Source organism: Taudactylus pleione, unplaced genomic scaffold, assembly GCF_031769625.1.
Source record: "Taudactylus pleione unplaced genomic scaffold, aTauple2 ptg000093l, whole genome shotgun sequence".
Taxonomy (NCBI): Eukaryota; Metazoa; Chordata; class Amphibia; order Anura; family Myobatrachidae; genus Taudactylus; species Taudactylus pleione.
In genome coordinates, this window is record NW_028284495.1 from 41,504,115 (window position 1) to 41,523,954 (window position 19,840).

The window sequence follows — 19,840 nt, forward strand, 5'->3', positions numbered from 1 at the left end:
GGAAAATTACCGGGTTCTTTTCTCTGTCTGAAAGGGGTATAAGAAATAAAATAAAGTTAATGTATCTGGCAAAATAATTTCGGCCTTTAATTCCGATTCAATTAAAAATATTCAGATGAATCGATCTAAAAGTATTTTTGTAGTCTCATTTTTTTTTATATTTGCAGGATATAAAAACCTGTGTACGCCTCTAAAGCAAAATCAGTAATATGGGAATAAAATGTCTCAGGCATTATTGATTCTCCTGCTGAGTTGAAGATACAGCATTTATATTTTTAATGCCTCAAGACAGAGAAGAGTCTTTATGTTCCTAAATGCCAATAGGTTTCTACTAGTGTTTTTGTATACCTGGATATGCAGTTCTTACAACAAAAAGCTTAATACTATTTGCAGCTCAGTCTGGGTAGAAGTCCTATCACATATACCATTATTTAAAGAAAAAATGCGACTTCTACCCAGACTAGAACTGTGCCCATCCCACTCTCCATCATAAATGCCTTAGTTGTTACCAAACTCGCCCTGATTCTGTAAGGATCTTAATTGAAAAACTGCATGCAGGCAGCTTTGCAAATGTGACCCTTGCAGATATGGTAAGGCAGCAGGAGGCATCTTGTGCATTACTTAATCGAGCTGCGTTGTTCAACGCAGCATCGGTTAATCTGCGTACGATCGGCCGGGAGCGGTCCCGCAGCCGGCCGCCGCAGTTTTCAGGAAGAGGCCAGGAAATCTCCAGCACCAGACGGAGATCCTGGCTTCTTTACTCCCCCGCAACGCCAACGACACGCCTCACATCGCCGCCCCCTCCCGGGTCCACAAATGGCAGCAGACTGTCAATCATACAAGGGCATTGTAGTGGCTGACGCCACTACATCTAGACGCCGGTCATTTAACCCTCGCCGGGATATGACAGTCGGGAAGCCGGCTGTCGGTATAATGTCAGCCGGCTTCCCGATACACTCACACACACATATATCTCCACTAAGAACTAAACAAATGACTGTGGATTTTGGACATTCTCTCATATATAACAACTGGGCGCTACAGAGCCAGCTTGTGTGTAATACATGTTTTTAGTGTTGTGAGTCAAGTTAAAGAGTATTTGTATTGAATGTAATAAATTGTGAACAATTCTTTTTAAGAGAAGCCTTGTCCTTGGTACATTACTCAGACAAGTGCTACCATATTGCAACAAGTGTTTTATTATGTATACATTCCTTACAAGCGCAGTTCAATAATTTGTTAGTAGATAAGTCTTCTTGACATTTATTTATATTTTTACAAAAGTTATCACTTTCTATGATCTAAGAGCAAAACTGTGGCAGTACATGCTGGGAAGTTATTTGCACAGCAGCTGGTTTGCCTCAGGTTTTCTACCCCTGTTCTAGATTAAAATGCAGCCCAGCAAAGAAGTTTGTGGCCAATAAACAAAAGTAAGTTTATTAAAACATTGGGGGGGGGGGGGAGGGGGTGAATGGAACTAAAATCATCTAAAAATATAGATCTATAAAAGGGGAGATGGCATACTAGATATATATATGTGGGATGGGTACGGGATGCAGGCGTTCAGAATCCAGACGCCGGCATCACGACAGGGTTAGAATGCTGACACTTTATTGGTCGGTATCCTAACCCTCCCTCGTGCCTGAACCTAATCTACCCCTCCCTTAAACTTCCCCCCTTAGTGCCTAACCCTAACCCTTAGTGCCTAACCTTACCTTTGGGATTCTGGCGCCAGGATTCTGACAGGTGTCGGGATTCCTGTGCCGGCATTCTGACCGCCGGAATCCCCTCTGTCGGTATATTAACAGCATCCCATATATGTGGGTGGGGGAGAGAACATTGGACAGAATCACTAAAAATATGGAGAGGTGGGGAAAACAAAGGTTACTAAAAGTTCATTTTTCTTCCCCCTAGCCATTTTTCTGGGCTCTTTCAGTTCTCTTATTATGGTCAGTGTTTCAAAAGTCAGCAGAGCTTCTTTTGCTCACACATCAACAGTGTTTAGCCTACTATAACTCCTACATATCCTGCAGAGCATCTAGTGTGCAATGTATCTTCCTGTACCATTATTTGCTCTACTGATATAGCCATTGGCCACTTTAATCACATATACCCTTGATATTGCTGGCTTTCAAAAAAAGTGAGTGGACGCAGAACCTGGGTTGAGTGCCCAGAGCTATTCATTTGACTGTATTGCGCCGAGCACTTAAGTCGGGAGACGCAGCTTACAGCGGCTAAGCCCCAGGCATTAGTCACAGTAAACTGCATCTCCCGACTTAAGTGCCAGGAGTGATTAGGTTACCGCGCACAACTAGCCAGGTGGTACTATTCAGTGCAGATTTCTGCTTGCATTCCAGGAGGGTGCGACCGGAAATCCGCTAGGATTAGTGTGCCGGAAATGTAATAGCTCCGGGCAATCATCCCAGAGGCTACATTCCTTCCTTTCTAATTGAATTCCCCTACATAGCCAACACTTACCTACTCGGTTTATTGAAGGTTAAAGCCAAAGTCCCCCCCCTTCCCCCCCAAAAAATGACACTTGTACAGACGCCGCTCCCAAACAAAGTTGAAGTGTGTATGGTGTGATTGCAGTCAATAGGTTCTATGCCAATACTTTTTGTTTGTCAAACACAGGTGAAAGGTAACTAAAAGCATTGTTTTAATATCAGTGGGTAAATGGTCTAAATAATGATTATCTCTATTTAACTGTATTCATGTTTCTGCAAATGCCAGCAAATATGGCTAATATACAGATGTTTCCTTACGAATACTCCAACTGTTTATTCATACTGAAAATCCAATGGCAGCTTATACAACCTCTCTGTTACGTTTGTGCTCCACATGCCCTTATTTTGATTTTTGCTTATATAATAAAATCCGGAGCTATTCAATTGACCGCGCTACGCACGACTAAATCCACTTAAGTTGGAGAATGCAGTTACCGCTCCTAAAGCTGGGTGTTTAGTCACACTAACCACAGCGAAGCTGTTAGTGTCGCGCTAAGCCGGAAAGCAGCATTGCGCCTGGCATTTAAGTAGGATTTCTGCTCGCACCTCAGGAGGGTGCGAGAAGTCCTGCAGTCTGACTTAACAGCACGTTCAATTGAATAGCTCCGGAAACTCCTTCCTGGGACTATTCAACATCGCGCAGAGCTGAATCGTTGCCCAAATGTTCTGTTAGAGAGGAAGGTTACAATACCAAATTGCAATTCATCATTGTACAGAGATGGGCAGTATTCTGCAAAATAGAGATTAACACTGAAAACCACAATGCTGAGGTTTTCATGCGTTATGTACGTGTTACCAGGACACGTTGACCACTATATTCTGGGGGGAAAAAGCAAGACGAAATCAAAGCTGTCATGATAACTAGTCTCAAATCAAATTTAAAGTAAAATAATAAGAATAAAAAATTATTACTGAAAATGCAAAACGCATGATGATCAGTCAGAAAACCTCAGCGGTAATTAATGAGTCATTTTTATTCCACCTGCTTTGCTAAGCTCTCTCCTTACACTACGTACAACCCTCTGACCTTGTTAACACTTTCCAGGCCATTTTCTTTAGACCTTTTGGAGGTGGTTTCAGGGAATATGGACAGTTTGTACATTGTATACAAAAAGCAACAATGTGAAGGGTAAATCATCAAATTAAATTATTTATGAAGGAAAAACAGGGTATTACAGAGATGTAACCAGGTCACAGCTTGCATGTAATCCTTTTTAAAGTTATATGCCAGTAAATACTTAAAAGTAATGAGTTTCCAGGAACAAACTACATTCACCATGATGCCTACAAGACTGAAATTTAAATTCACATTGATGAAAACAATGACAAAGGCAGATTACTAACATGGTCTCAGAGCATCAGGTGTTACAGCTTTGGAAAAGGCTATAATGGGGGGTATCCACTTAGCGATTTAGCCAAGCGATTGCACGATTACGACATCGTTATCATGCAATCGCTTGCAAATCGCGCATGCATCGGGCATGTTTTGGTCAGAAGCGACCAGCGATGCGCGTGCCCGCTGGTCGCTTCTGACATCCGACATCGCAAGTACATGCAGGTCAACCTGACGATCTCGTCAGGTTCAGCATGTGCGGGTATGACTGAACGTTCAGTCTAGGCACATCACTAGCTATACAAACGACAGCACAATTGCAATGTCGTAATTGTGCTGTCATTTGTATATCGTCAAGTGGATACCCCCCTTAAGGGTGTAGGTCTGGTCTTACTACACAGACATTCAATCTGGTGGATCACTGTTGGTGCAGATTGTCAACATGACTGTTCCATCATTTACTTATAAGAATCCTTGTATTTCACAAATATAATTAATATCACGAGCGAACTGTTGGCTTTGAAAAGTCACAATGAGACTGTGAAATCACCATTTAACACTTTTATGAACAATAAAATCACCCTCCTCCATCACCCCTATGGCAGTAGTGGCTTACTCTATCACAACGTTTGGGGAAACCGGATATCTATTTAAGGTAAGATTTTTTTATGTATTAATGTTATATCCCCAATGACGAGTTGAAATAAACCTGAAACGTTGGAACGAATCAACGGGATGCTTTGAGTGTTAATTTAAATCTTATAAGACCGGGGAGTGCCGCACTACTGGGGCATTATATATAGGTTAGGCTATCTCAGCAGGTGCCCGATAGCCGTTTCAACCACCCACTGGCAGTTTTCCTCAGGATTTATTTTTCAAATATTACATACTTAATAAAGACTATGGGGTCTATTTACTAAGCAGTGTTAGGAGACAGAGTGAAAAGTGATAAGATAGTGATAAGGTGCCAGCCAGTCAGTTCCCAACTGTCATTTTTCAAACACAGGCTGTGAGATGATAGTTGGGAGCCGATTGGCTGGCACCTTATCACTTTTCACTCTTCACTCTGTCTCCTAACACTGCTTAGTAAATAGACCCCATATTCATACTATGGGCCGGATTCAATTAGAGGAGAAAAGTGCCGTTTGGAGAAAAGTTTGCACGGATTCGGACTTTCCGCCTGTTTTCATAGTATCTCCATATTCAATTCTAGGACGATTTCGCCAAAACGGAAAGTCAATGCATTGTAATAGGCAGAAAAGTATCTCCCATGATTAGCAAGTGGAAAAAAGCACAAAATCGTTATTTTGGGGTGCAAATGTGGGGAAACGACTCACAACCTGTTGGGACAGCCCCCCAAAGGACAATTCAACAACAAAAAATAAAAAATTAATTAATTCGTTTTGGGGGTGAAAAAGTAAAAAGTGGGGGGCAAGCATAAAAACTAGCAAAATAGACTAAAGTACAGTAGTGTTACATTATTTGGCCCCCTATTACCCCCATACCCACCGCTCCAGGGGTATGGGGATGAGCCCCAGGCTTCAGTGTAAGCCTGTGGTGCTCGGGAGAGGGGGGACCCTTTTTTGGGGGGTCGCCGACTCCCCCGAGATCACCGGCTTGTGCTGACCGACTTGGGGTGTAATGCTTTGGACCTGGAGCCCCGGTGATTGGGTCTCCGGGCTGTGGCATTACACCCAGGTCGGTTGGGTCTGGTGCTGGTCTTAAATATAGGGGGTACCCCACGTCTTTTTGACCCCTATATTTAAAACCAGCACTAGTCCCTGCAGCCTGGTGTTGGCTTCTAAAATACGGAGGAACCCTACACATTTTGTTCCCCGTATTTTTAGAAACCACCACTGGCTGGCAAGCCTGGGGCTGGTTTGGATTTTGGGGGGGGACCTTATGTTATTTTTTTTGTAAATTTTTGCTATTTTTTTTTTTTTACAGGTTCAACAAAAACGGGAATTTTCGGGAAATATTCTAGGGACCCCCCTAAAGATGTGTAGACATGGGGGATCACTATGGGTACCCCCATTTTTAACTACTGAAGGAAGTCGGGGTTTCTAATAGCCGCGGCAAGTGCATAAATGCGACTTTGAAGAAAATGATGCAGAAGAGCATTTAGAATTTATTTTTGGGAAAACTAACTATGCCCAGCAAATTTGGGGTACTTGAAAATGGGGGTCAGCATATTTTAAAGTTGCTAAAGTGACTTGAAAAAATTGTGAAAAACCCACCTGCCGCAAGCAGCTGAAATGAAAAAAACACCTGAGGCATACTTGGGGACCCCCCCAGAGTCAAGTTCGCTATTTTTTAACTTTGTCCCCCAACATTTTTTTTTTTGGCCCCCAAATTCAAAGTGCTTTTTTTGGGGTGTCCCGATTTTTTTTTTTTGATTTTTTTTTTACACAGATCGTTTCAAGGGGTCATTATGAAGGGTGCAGGCTATCTTTTTTAAGCCTGCACCCCTAAACCCCAATTGTGCACTTTTTTTCGCCACCTATTCAGTGGTGAAAAGTTATCCCCGTTTTTTTCAAAGACTTTTCGAACCTGCGAAAAGTCTTTGAAATTGAATACAGTGTAAAACTAAAACCTGCGATAATGACGTCATAGGTGCAATATTAACGCAAAAAATTGAGCTTTCGCTCCATATTGAATTCCCCCATTTGTTGCAAATCCTTTGCAGGCAATTACAGCCTGAAGTCTGGAACGCATAGACATCACCAGACGCTGGGTTTCATCCCTAGTGATGCTCTGCCAGGCCTCTACTGCAAATGTCTTCAGTTCCTGCTTGTTCTTGGGGCATTTTCCCTTCAGTTTTGTCTTCATCAAGTGAAATGCATGCTCATTCGGATTCAGGTCAGGGGATTGACTTGGCCATTGCATAACATTCCACTTTTTAGCCTTAAAAAACTCTTTGGTTGCTTTTGCAGTATGCTTCGGGTCATTGTCCATATGCACTGTGAAGCGCCACCCAATGAGTTCTGAAGCATTTGACTGAATATGAGTATATAATATTGCCCGAAACACTTCAGAATTAATTCTGCTGCTTTTGTCAGCAGTCACATCATCAAGGGATTTCCAGTGACTAAAAGCATGGGCCCCTAAACTTGGAGGAAAATCGGGATTAAACAGAACTGAGGACAAAGGGGAGGGTATAGAGGAGATAGGAGGTGAGACACGTAACTTCCTCCGAATTTGTAAAGTGGGAGAAATGGTGGGGTGCATGATCCGAGGGATAACACGGATCCAGGGTAAGGCCCCTAGGGAAATTGTACTATAATTTATTTCCACTTGTACCCATTGTTTACTAGAGTGAGACCTGGACCATTCTTCAATTCTATTTATATGGACCGCTTGATAATACAAAAAGAAATTTGGTAACCGAAGGCCCCCATTCACCTTTTTTCTAAAAAGAATATCATGGCAAAATCTAGGTTTACTGCCACACCAAACAAAATCCAGAACCACCTTCAGGAGATTACGAAAAAAGAATGTTGGTATCGATTAGGGATTGTCTGTAAGCAGTATAAAATCCTCAGGAGAACATTCATCTTTATAATGTTTACCCTCCCTAACCAGGAGAAGTTTTTGGGTTGCCAAGTCCGAAGGTCCTTCTCATATTATGAAGTAGGGGGGGGGGGGGGGGAAATTAGACCAAAATAGATCTTTCACATCCCTTGTCAACTGTATTCCTAAATAATGGATATGTGCCGAATGCCAGGTAAACGGGTGGGCCGACTGTAGCCCTTGCACCACCGAGTCTGTGGAATTCAAATTGTGCGCCACAGACTTAGAATAATTAACTTTAAAGTTCGATAAAGAACCAAACTTTTGAAACTCCAAATACAAATTGGGTAAAGACACCACTGGATTGGAGATGATAGCTAGTAAATCAACCGCAAAAAGCGCCAATTTGTGTTCCGTGGGGCCCAATGAAACCCCCCAAATATCGGTGTTGCATCGAATAGCTCTCGCTAAGGCCTCCATACATAAAACAGACATAATAGGGGACAGTGGACAACCCTGCATAGTCCCATTTAAAGTCTGAAATGGTGAGGAGTGTCTCCCATTAACTTTGACTCTAGCATAAGGGGTTTTGTACAATGCCAATATTCTCGCCAGGCAAACCGGACCCAAACGTCGAAGCACACCAGCCATTAACTGCAAATACACTGTATCAAAGGCTTTTTCAGCATCTGTCGATAGCAGGATTGTGGGTGTTCCAGATATCATGGAACTATGGATTAAATCAATAATTTGTGTTGTGTTATCTTTCGCTTCCTGTCCAGGTACAAACCTCACTTGGTCACCATGAATTAAAGTAGACAACAAGGGCTTGAGACGGTTAGCTAACACCTTAGCATACAATTTGAGATCTACATTGAGTAGAGATTGGCCGGTAGCTTGAGCACAGAGTTGGGTACTTGCCCACCTTGGGGAGCACAGTGACATGAGCTTCAAACATTTGGGCTGAGAAATTTTTCAAGTCATCAACTTCATTGAAAGCCTGTAGCAAAACAGGTGACAGTTGGGTTTGGAACAATTTTAATAAGATATGGTGAATCCATCAGGGCCTGGGCTCTTTCCTATGGAGGTGTACTTAATTGCATCCTCCAATTCCAACAGTGAAATTGGCTGTTCTAAAAGCTGTGCCTCATCTGAGATGCGCGGATAGTTAACAAAAGATAAATAATCCTCAATCTCTTTAAGGCGGGATTCTAGGTGTTCCGGTGACATGGGGCAGAAAGGGAGTAAAGTTCAGAGTAGTATTTCTGGAAGGACTCTGCAATCCCCTCCGTCAAAAAACTAAGAGCACCCTGGGAATCTTTCATTTTAGAAATAAAAGTTAGAGCTCTCTGTTCCCGTAAAGAACGAGCGAGAAGCCGGCTTGGTTTATTACCCCATTGAAAAAAATTATGGCGGTACTTCCTAAAAGCCAGCTTGGTTTTATCAGACAACAGTTTGTAGAGAGCCACCCTGGCCTCAGCCAATGCGGCGCCCACTGTGGGATACTGAGAATATTTATGGGATGTTTCTAAGGAGCGGATTTTGAGCAAGAGTCTCTCTTTGAGCCTCCCGTTGTTTCTTTGCCAACGAACCCAGCTGTATAAGCTTTCCCTGCACTATACACTTATGAGCCTCCCATAGAGTACATTTATGAATATCTGGAGTGTTATTAAGAGTGATGGAGTCCTCAATTGGTTTAGAGATGATAGTTTTATATTCTGGCATCTGGATTAAGTGCTCGTTTAATTTCCAAGACCAGCACTGAGGCTGAGTTTCAGGAATTAAAATTTGAAGAGACGTAGGAGCATTATCAGACCAAGTAATCGAACCAATGGCAGTTTTCTTGAGCAAATGAAGATGTCTGAGATAGTCCAACTGAGAATAAGTATTATGGGGGTTGGAGAAAAAGGTGAAATCTCTATCTTTAGGGTGTTGTAACCTCCAGGCATCTATCAGTTGATGATCGTGAAAAAGTCTCTGTACTCTCCGCAAGACCCAGTGTGGGACAGACGAAACAGATTGAGGCGTCTAATGTGGGATCAAATGTCCAGTTGAAATCTCCTCCCATGACGACAATGCCCTTTTAGATAGACTCAACCTGACATAGGACCTTGGCAAAAAAGGCAGGTTGGCCATCGTTAAGAGCATATATATTAACAAAAGTGTATTGCTGGTGAAAGATTTTGCATACGACCACTAAAGACCGACCCTCAACAACAGAATTTTGACAACAGAATGGCGACCCCCTTAGATTTCCCATCTGGATTGTCACTAGTAAAAACTCACGGATAGAAGTGATTTTTAAACAAAGGAGCATGGCCTCGCTTAAAGTGAGTCTCCTGTATAAACACTACATCAAGTTTCTCACTGCGTAACTCACGGAATACAGAGGACCACTTCTCAGGGACCCCAAACACTTATTATGGCTATTAGTGCACATCTACATTGATTCCCTATGTTAGTACATCTTTTGTGGGGGTACACACTGATTTCCCCAATTCTGACAGCACTTGCAGCCTGTTTCCCATTCGCCGCTTTCCGTTTTTGTCTGTTTAGGAATTGAATATGGATAAAAGCAGGGGACGCGCGCATAAAGTTTCTGCCTCTGAAACAGGCGAAGGAAGCGGAAAGTCGGACAGGCGAAAAGTTTCCGACTTTTCACGTCTAACTGAATACGGGCCTATGTGTGAGTGCTGGTCCATACTTTATCCTGTATGGATGAGGTGAGTGTGTTTATATCAGCTTAAATTTGGACCCTGTACCACACCTTCATATTGAAACCATTTGAGTGCTGCCCCATATATGTGTGTATGCATACACACACACAAAAAATAGATATATTATATATATTATGTATACATAGATATACACACACATATATAATACACATATATACAGACATACACACCTGTTACTTGATATTTTTGTTATCTCTAACCACTGTTTAATCTCCTTTTTGTAAGCTGTGTTATGTTCGTTGTTTATAACTGTAGAATGATGGATTTATTTCTGTGACTGTTGCTATGAATGGTATTTATTGCCAGTCACCCAGGAATTAGCCCTTCTGGAATTATCACATAATGATATACAACATGCTGCAGCATAGGAATGTTTTATCAAGACATTTATGTGCAATATATTAATCATTTGTATCAGATTAGTGAACAGCTATTGATAATTACTCTATTAAGGTAGTAGGGCAATGATCAATAGCTATTTACTAATCTGACACAAAAAATGATAAGTCACAGAAGTAATTATTTAATTCTCCAGGTATGCCGAACAATCATAACAACTTCAAAGACAAGAAAGAGATTAAACCAGTGGAATTATTGTGGTTAGAAATAAGATATTAAGTAATGGGCACATATATAAAGCAAGGATTTCAACACAGATATTAATCACACTTTTCCTTTCTGATTAATTATATACATCCCAGGATGAAATTGAGCTTGCAATCTAAATAAAAACACACTTTCTAACTTTATTAACAGTACAAATTAGTTTTAATAAACATTTAGCTTCACAATAATAATCCTTTTGATCACACTGGTTTTAAAGAAATTGGGAAAAAATGGTGTTCCTTTAACATTTATTAAAAAGAAAGAAACTCACTTTCTAAGTGAGCTCTTTCTAAACATAGAAAGAACTCACTCTTCTTGTGTTGGCCTTGCAGGATCCACTAGGCGATATTGGCAGGCGATTGCACGATAACTACGTCGCTACCGTGCAAACGTCCGCAAATCGGGCATGTAAATGACAAAAACGACCAGTGATGCGCGTGCCCGCTGGTTGTTTTTGCCATCTATCATCGCCCGTACATGCTGGTCAACCTGACTATCCCTGTCAGGTTCAGCATGTACGGGGAGCAATAGAGAGCACCTACTGTTCTCTTCTTGCTCCCGCTGGACCTCTCTGCAATACACGGGAAAGGAAAGAAACAGTCACAGCCTGATGACGCCGGACACTCACAACATGTGAGTGTCCAGCGTCATCAGGCTGTGACTGTTTGTTTCCCTTCCGTGTATTGCAGAGAGGTCTGTGTCTTGATCTCCATGCTGCCTAGACTGAACGAGTGAACGTTCAGTTCACTCACTCAGGCTGTTTCTCAATTAAATATAGTTCTCAAAAAAGCTGTTACATATAACAAACAAATTGTGATGATACACACGCAGATAGCTAGATTGATATAAACAGAGCTTACAGTGGAACTAGAGAAGTGGTGGTACTCACCTTCCTCCTTGGCGCTTTTTTTTTTTAAAAAAGGGACAGTGTGCCAAAAAAGGGGCGCAGCATCAAAAGAAAGGGTTGTGGTCACACAATAGTATTCCCAATTCAAATTACACCACACAGTAGCACAATCTTGATTCACCCGATTCACATCACACCACATAGTAGTGTCCCTTATTCATATATGACATACAGTGCACCTTTTACACAATACCCAGATTTGTGCCCCTTATACACAATGCCCTCAGTAGTCGTGCCCCTTATACAATGACCACAGCAGTAATGCCCCTTATGCAAATGCAATGCCCATTGTAGTGGTGCCCCTGATGCAGTGACCCCCAGTAGTGGTTCCCCTTATGCAGTGCCCCCAGTATGCAGTGCCCCCAGTAGTGGTGCCCCTTATGCAGTGCCCCCAGTAGTGGTGCCCTTTATGCAGAGCCCACAGAAGTGATAGTGCCCCTTATGCAGTGCCCCCAGGAGTAGGAACCCCAGTAGTAGTCCCCCCTATAGTAGTAGTGCCGCTTACATTAAAAAAAAAAAAAAAAAGCAATAGTTACCTTAAGCCCCGGTCCTGTGTGCCTCCGGTCCGCCTGGCTGCTCCAAGACGTCTGAACTATGGGAGAGAAGTCATGATGTCTCTCCCATAGTGCCCGTGGGGGGAGCGGAGCTGGAAGCTGGAGCTCATGAGTGAGCTCCAGCCTCTGGCCGACGCTGGCGCTGGGGTGAGGGAGCCGGGCGCCCTCTTGTAACAAAATCTCATCGGGCACCCGGCAAATGGAGCCTCCCTGCGGCGCTGAGCTAAGGTGGGTCAGAGGAGGCGGAACTTCCAAATAGAAGTTACGGAACGCAGTTCCGCCCCGTTCCAGCCCACTTTAACCCCTGGATATAAATGTAAAACACTTTATATGGGGCTCGTAGACCTTCACAACCAGTTTGTACACACAAGTAGGTAGGGGGCAATTCAGCACTTTTCCCCTTTTATCCAGCCCAGGTTGGCTTACTAGCCTTGCACGTGAATCATCCTAGTCATGGTTCACAACTTTTTTTTTTTCTTTTTTAACAGTTAATTCCTATTGTTTTTTCAAATATTGCATAAAAAGTATTATGCAACAACATATAGCAAATTTTGATATTGGAATCAGTGATAGGGAATCTCCCATCCTTGCAGCCCTATGCAATGATGTTGCCAAGTCTGGCCTCAGAGATTTAGCTGTAAATGTCATATCCAAAGTATATTCCAGGAGACCTGCTCTGATCTCTATGCACCTAATCTCACAATGCAAAAGTCTGGACCAGGTGGTGAATAGCTGCTTCAGCAAGAGCTGCAAAACTTTGCTCCCTGGGTCCCCATTAGTCAGTGGACCAGCAGGATTAATTAGAATCCTGATGGCTCTATTGCTCTTCAGTCCCCCCATCAAGTTGCATCACCACAAATATCTCCAGTGGCTTCCAGCCATGCCATCAGCCATTCTGCAAATAGTTGTAAATAAAACGGCAGCCCAAAACTGATGTGTCTTTCCAAAACTACACTGGTGCTCCGTAAATGGGGGGAGGAGGAGGGGGGTGTTTTTTTTTTTAAATTGAGTTTATTTGTAAAACTTTTTCCCTAACAGAAAGAAAGAAAAAAAAAAAAAACAATACAAGAAACAGAATCCCCCCACCCCTAACAAACCCAAGAGAAAGAAAAAAATCATAATAAACAGCCTTTAACATATAATCTCATTAATACAAATACAAAGTCAAATCCAATTAATAAATACAAAACATAAATATCTGCACAAAATAAATCTCAGCCATTCAAATTACCAGAAAAATTACAAGCAAAGATTCAGAGTATCAAGACATTATTATCCAGTCTCACTGAGCGCCAACCCATCAGCGTCTGAAATCTTCCCCCCCTCCAGTAACATAATAGGAAGAAGTAATCCATGGGCCCCCAATACTTTCATATTTAGTATATAAAAATTGTTCATGCCCCACCACTTCATTCATCAACCCACACCACTCAGCAAAAGTAGGGCCCCTCGATGCCATCCAAGTGCAGGCAATACAAACCAACAGTCAATACATTAATCACATATTGGACCGTTAAACAATTAGCCCTGTCCAAGAGACCCAAACCAAAGATACACATTTTAGGGGACAAAAGGGAAATACCACGTCCTGTGTTGGTGACACAGTTGCTTACCAACTGACCAAAACACCCGGACAGCAGAACACTCCCAGAGAAGATGCCAAAATGAGTACTGGGGAGTAGAGCATTTAGGACACCTATCAGAAGCACCAGATGCAAATCTACTCAATAATAAGGGGGTAAGATAAAAAAAAAAAAGTTTACCCTGGAGACTCCAAATATCCTCAGAGATCCAGGAAGAGGATCAGCCACCCCCCTAGCTGGCCAGGATGCCAAACAGTGTGCTGCGTCCAGCACTGAAGACAGGAGCCGCAAATATAGCTGGAGCCAAATCCTAGATGGCGGCCGCGACCGGAGATCGCGGGTCCGCAACAGTAAGCAGGACACTGGACAGAGAATGAGAGGGGGTCTCTCACCTCCCCAGCCCCCCAGGGCACCTTCCAGACAGCAGAGGAGACTAGTGCTGGAGCCAGGAGCCGCCACAGATAACGGGACCGAATCCAAGATGGCGCCCGCGATAAGGAGATCTTCAGCTCCCACAGCACAGCAGTCAGTGAACACAGACTGACCTTAGGACTCCTGGAGCTGGGAGTGGTAAGTAGTGAGGGATATACCAGTGCCAGGGACCGAGTATAGGGTACAGGAAGGTATGCATCAGATATTGGGGCCTAGGAGCTACAAAGTCAACCTCCTACATCCAGCCCATCCAGGCCACTCCCCAATCTATAGTACATTTACTATTTTTAAACACATTGGGCGGAATTCAATTGATTTCGCGGCCCGCGTCTCCCGTCTAAAGTGACAGATCGCGTGCCGCTATTCAATTGTGCCAGCTTTTCACGCTGATCGCGCCCATAGAGGTCAGGTTTAGCCGCATAAAGCAGCTAAACCCGACCAAAGTGCTGGGCGCAATCGCGAAAAGTGATGTTTGGGCGCCCAAACATGTCACTTTTCGCACATTTCAGCTCTCTTCCCCCAGGGGCTGCGAGCTAAAATGTAGCGCTTGGCAGCTGATCGCGCCCGACAGGAGCAAGAATAGAATAGCTCCGTCGGGCGCAATAGGGGCTGGAAAGAATTGAATTCCGCCCATAGCACTATTATACAGTGTCACTGTGCTGAGCAAGCAGTAAATCAATTAAACCCTAAAGGCCATGGAGCAGGGAACCCAGCTACATAAAATTATAAAAGGTATTTCAATAGTCTCATTTCTATTACTTTACACTAATTTTCCCTCATTTCGCACCAGAACATTTTACAAAATATAGTACTTTGCCATAGTATTGTATAGTAGTTTTTACTTATCTATACGAATATAATAAGAATATTGTGTCTGTTTTTTCCAAGTTGGATCAAAAAACTACTTAAGCAATTTTCATGAAAACTGCAACATTTTGTAGTGGAAACTCCTAAAAATAACCTGCACTCTCTTTCATCTTGATTCGTCAAGTCAAAGCTGAGCAATAACAAAATCAGTTTATTGACATCATCATTGCAAGAAATAGGTGCGACACCATGCGCGCAGCCGGTAAGGGGTGGGGGGAGGGGTGCTCTTCGGGCCCGCGTGAATAGGATAGGCTACATAGCAGTCTGTGCACAGGGCACAAAGTGACTTTGGTATGAACGGTGGGAAAAGGAACTGCAGTAGTGGCCTAAACAGTGGCATTGGTGTGAACAGTGGGTGAACGTGTTGCGGTAGTGGCCCACGTGACCTGTATAGTGCTGCAGGTCACATGGGCAACTCCCGCAATAGGGCCGAAATGCAAAGCAATACAACTATAACACCTCAAATGAAAACAATGTTGGCAGAAATGATTTTATCGTGGGTGAAACCGCAGGCAACACCTAGCGTTTAACAGAAGTGTATAGTTATTGTTTTAATAAAAATATTTATATGCTATTGTATGTATGGGTTTGCACAAATTTATGTACAATTTTATTTCTGAACTTAAACGTTTTATTTATTTTGGTATACACATTGTTTCATGGAAAATCCACCAACCGTTTTACGTTAAGCCACAATAGCAAATTGCTTATGTGTTGATCACTTTCTGATGGTATACTTTGCTCAATATTAAATTCATCTTCTAAATATTTTCTTTTCTTTTTTTTTCTTTTTTACAAAGAAGCATAAGAAAAAATACAATATAAAATAGGTAACCACCAAACAAGGGAGAGGTAATGATAAAGTTTCCACCACATAAGAATCCATTCTAGTGTTCCCGCTAGCTTGTATTAGCGGGGCGCAGCACCCTGCTCGATTTTAAAAGTGCAAAATGCGTCCGCCATTTTAGCGGCGCCCCACTAAAACAGCATGTCCTCAGCCTTCCCCACCCTTGGGCCGCAGTGTCCCGGGGGTGGAAAAAGTTGCAGTGATCGATCACCGCCAGGCATCTATTCACCGTGAGGAGAGAGCTTGGGGAAAGCCCGGCAAGTCCGTAAGTGCTGGGCACGCACCCAAGCGGGACAATTCGGAGGATACACACCCTCCCCCCTATTCTAAGCGAGACCCCCCCAGTGGCTAGCGGGAACACTATGTGCTATGAAATAGTGAAAACAGGTCCAAGGTCCGAAAGAAATATAATCACTGTTTCTAAAAGGCAACATTTTAAATTTAAGGTGAACATTATTTTTCATTACCAAATGCTCTTCATTTTGAATATGGTTCAAACAACCAAACAATACTCATTTGGCTAGCATTACACTGAGACAATTCCCTTCCCACCTGGTTTTTCAATGCTTCTAGGTTGTAATTTGAAATACAAAAAACTGAAATTTTTAATGCATCACGCTGAAAGTAGAGAAGTGATGCTACAGGGGAAACTATCCTTGGAATTGTATATAAATGCCTACTTTTAAAAATACTAGCCTTTGGGAGACCGTAAGTGGGAGGTGAACTGCATCATAACATCCGCCATCCCCTGCTGTTGAATTTGCGGCATCGAGCAGGGCCATGATGACGCGGTTCACCAAGGCAGGATTACTCTCCAGGGAGTGTGGGAGAAACCTCCTGCAGTGCAAGCAAGCATAGCAGATAGTGCACTAGTAAAACATATTACATCGCTATTGTCATAAATTATATTACGAGACAGTGTATGTAGTATTTAGGAAGCAGACCAAACAGGCTGTATTACAAATATTATCCGAATAACTAAAATAAAAAAAATTGATACCAACTATTCTAGTAATACAAGTTGTGTTCATCAGTTTAACTAGTTTTTTTTTTTATCATTAACATTTGTGAAAGTTTGACACCCTTCAAAGAAAATAAACACTTTTTTTTTTTTTTAATTGCTTTCATTTTAATTTTAGCATGCGTGGAAACGAACACAAACTATTTGCCAGGCCGATTTGTATAGCACCACACCTTTGCTTTTACTGTAAAGTGTTGATCTTTTCCCAACAGACACACTACATGTTTCATCATGTCGCTGTGAGCCTGTTTGTCTGCTTGGATAACTTATACGTTTATAGATTACAGAATAAGAAAAGGGAGCAGGAAAGTGAAAGTAACTTTTGACCATAACAGAACAAACAAAGAAGTTTAAAAGAGGAGATGTACTTACATGGGTTAACATCCCTGTATCTGTTGCGATTCTTGTTTTCTGGATTCTTTGCTATCTTATTGGGCAACACAGGTGATTTAAATCTTATTTCCTAGAAATAATAAATGCAAATAGTTCAAAACAGATATTAAGCATGTTGTAAAACAACCGTAATCTATAACATGTTAGGGCTATATCAACATAACAAGCAAACCAACAAAAAAAAACCCCACCAAACTTTAATATTTGTCTGTCCATACAAATATATCTGAACGCAACAATCTGCAGGCCACCCAGAGATTGACGTTAACTAAAACATTGCAAGCCATCCGAATAAGCGCTACCTTAAAATTTCCATACAGTCATCTAAAATAAATAAGACACTATTATGTAATTGATGGAAATGGTCCATTAGCTCTAAAGGACACAATACAAAATAATTAAGTGTTACTTATTTCAGTAATTCATAGTCTTCTGATCATTTATTAGTATTTAGCAGCCACCCCTGAGAGAGACCTCACATCAACACACAGATTTCAGTGCGGGATATTCCTAATCTTCCTAATTGAAAGACTAAAGCTAGGTACACACTAGATGTCATCAATGATTTCCCTTGAACTCCCAGGCAAAGATTTAGTGCATACTAACAAATGACCAAACAAGATATCTTGCATCGTTTGGTGGTTAAATCGTTAACTATATAATGTAGTCGTATCGCCTGGTCGTTTGATAGAGTGTACATAATGCACAATCTGCCGGGAATCGTTAACAAGATTGACAGATCTTACTGCATGTACAAAAGATCTGAATATGCAATGAACGATGCTGCGGGAGCGTGCATAGTGCGTACACACTTGACGATTTGAGCGATTTGTCATTACAATGCGTCGGAATCAGCCAAATCATTCAAAATACCATCTAGTTTGTAGGGGCCTTAAGGTGTTGATTGAATTAGCCACAAGCCCTAAAAGGCTGCAAGCAAAAAAATCTGCGAGTTCGGGGCTACCATAAGATCAGCATATGCTTGCACTTGATAACATGTGTAGCCGTTTCACAACTAACTGAATCGACCTCTAGGTATCACTTGTCAAGTAAAATTTAAAGAATGATAGTTGGACTTTATTGTCAACTTTGTCAGTGTTTATTTAACCTTCCATGCTCTTTTTAATTACCACGTTTCTCTTGTATAATCTGTATTGTATGGACGTATATGTGTTTTCTCTATATAATATTAAACACTTTTAACACCAATTTTATAACAATGTCTAATTACATTTATATCATTAAGTCATGTTTCAATAAAAAATAACAAAGATAGCTGGAATTTGATTGGTTGCTATTGGAAACAACTCCACTTGATAAAGCTCCCTCAAAGAGCAGCAGTACAACCACACATTAATACAGGGCTGGGGAACCTCAGGCCCGGGGGCCGTATAATGCCCACGGAATCATTTGGTCTGGCCTTCTGAGCTTTATTCTGCTATCCTCATCTGGCTAGCAGGGTGCCTATAATGGCACCCTGCAGCCAGAATCTATGCAGCAGTGCCGCCTGGAGCGTCTTTAGGATGCTTCAGACAGTCACACCGCTGCCCTTACAGCTCCCTGCAGCATCCTCAGGATCTTCCGGGCATTGCTGTAATCACCGGCAATTGTGGCCCTGCCCCAGGTGTCGTCACACAGAGGGGACGTGGCCTGCACCGGGCCTGCAAATAATCAAAATGGCCCTCGGTAGAAAAAAAAGGTTCCCTACTGAGGCCTGAACCACCTTTCAGACAGAAAAGCAAATTACTAGGTCAAGCATTTCTACCCAGTAATTTGCTGATCAACACGGGTCCTTTTTCTGTCTGAAAGGGTCAACCCGGGTCAAAATTGCAGGGTCTCCGACCGTAGTAAAAACCAGGGTCGAAATCGTGGGAATTTCGACCCGGCTTGACCCTCTCAGACAGAAAAAGGACCAGTGTTGATCAGCAAATTACTGGGTAAAAGTGCTTTACCCAGTAATTTGCTTTTCTGTCTGAAATGGGTAATACAGAGCCAGTCTACCACATCATTCACTGCACCCATCACAGTAAGCTATAAGAACTGCCACTTTCCAATTTAAATGGAGTTTCACCTGTCGTAAGTACGTCCTTAACTCTCACATTCCAAAAGATATCAGAAAGATGAATGTTTAGTAAAAACAGTGGTTTTCCTGCTTTGTACGATAGTAAAAATAAATTTGTTAAACTACAATTTCAGAATATCAATGATCAGTAAAATAAGATATCTACAAAAAAAGTGTTAAGAATGCTCAAGTCTCAAACTATAATGAAAATCTAGAGAAAGTAACATTTCCCTTCATCTAAAAACACAAAACAAAATTGTACATCACTATTCCTACATGGTCAACAAGAGAAAATAAATAAAATAAATATTTCTCTAGTAATCATGCCCAACAAAACACATACAAAATCTCCACATATAAACCAATCCGAGTTAAACAAAACAGCTTATACTGGAAATAGACTCTTAAATGTGTAGAAAATGAAAATGTGTGTATATTTGCTAGTTGACCTCCTCTCAGGGAAAGTTCAGAGTTATTCCC

The 19,840-nt window shown here is 42.0% G+C and overlaps 1 protein-coding gene across 1 annotated transcript in view; it reads right to left on the minus strand.

The window, feature by feature from the left end:
* Positions 1-19,840, minus strand: part of PTPN2 (protein tyrosine phosphatase non-receptor type 2) — a 98,534-nt gene that overhangs the window by 48,041 nt on the left and 30,653 nt on the right. The window contains exon 2 of the mRNA XM_088469723.1: positions 17,278-17,368. Coding sequence (XP_088325849.1) covers positions 17,278-17,368 — 91 coding nt within the window. The remainder of the gene's footprint in view (positions 1-17,277; positions 17,369-19,840) is intronic.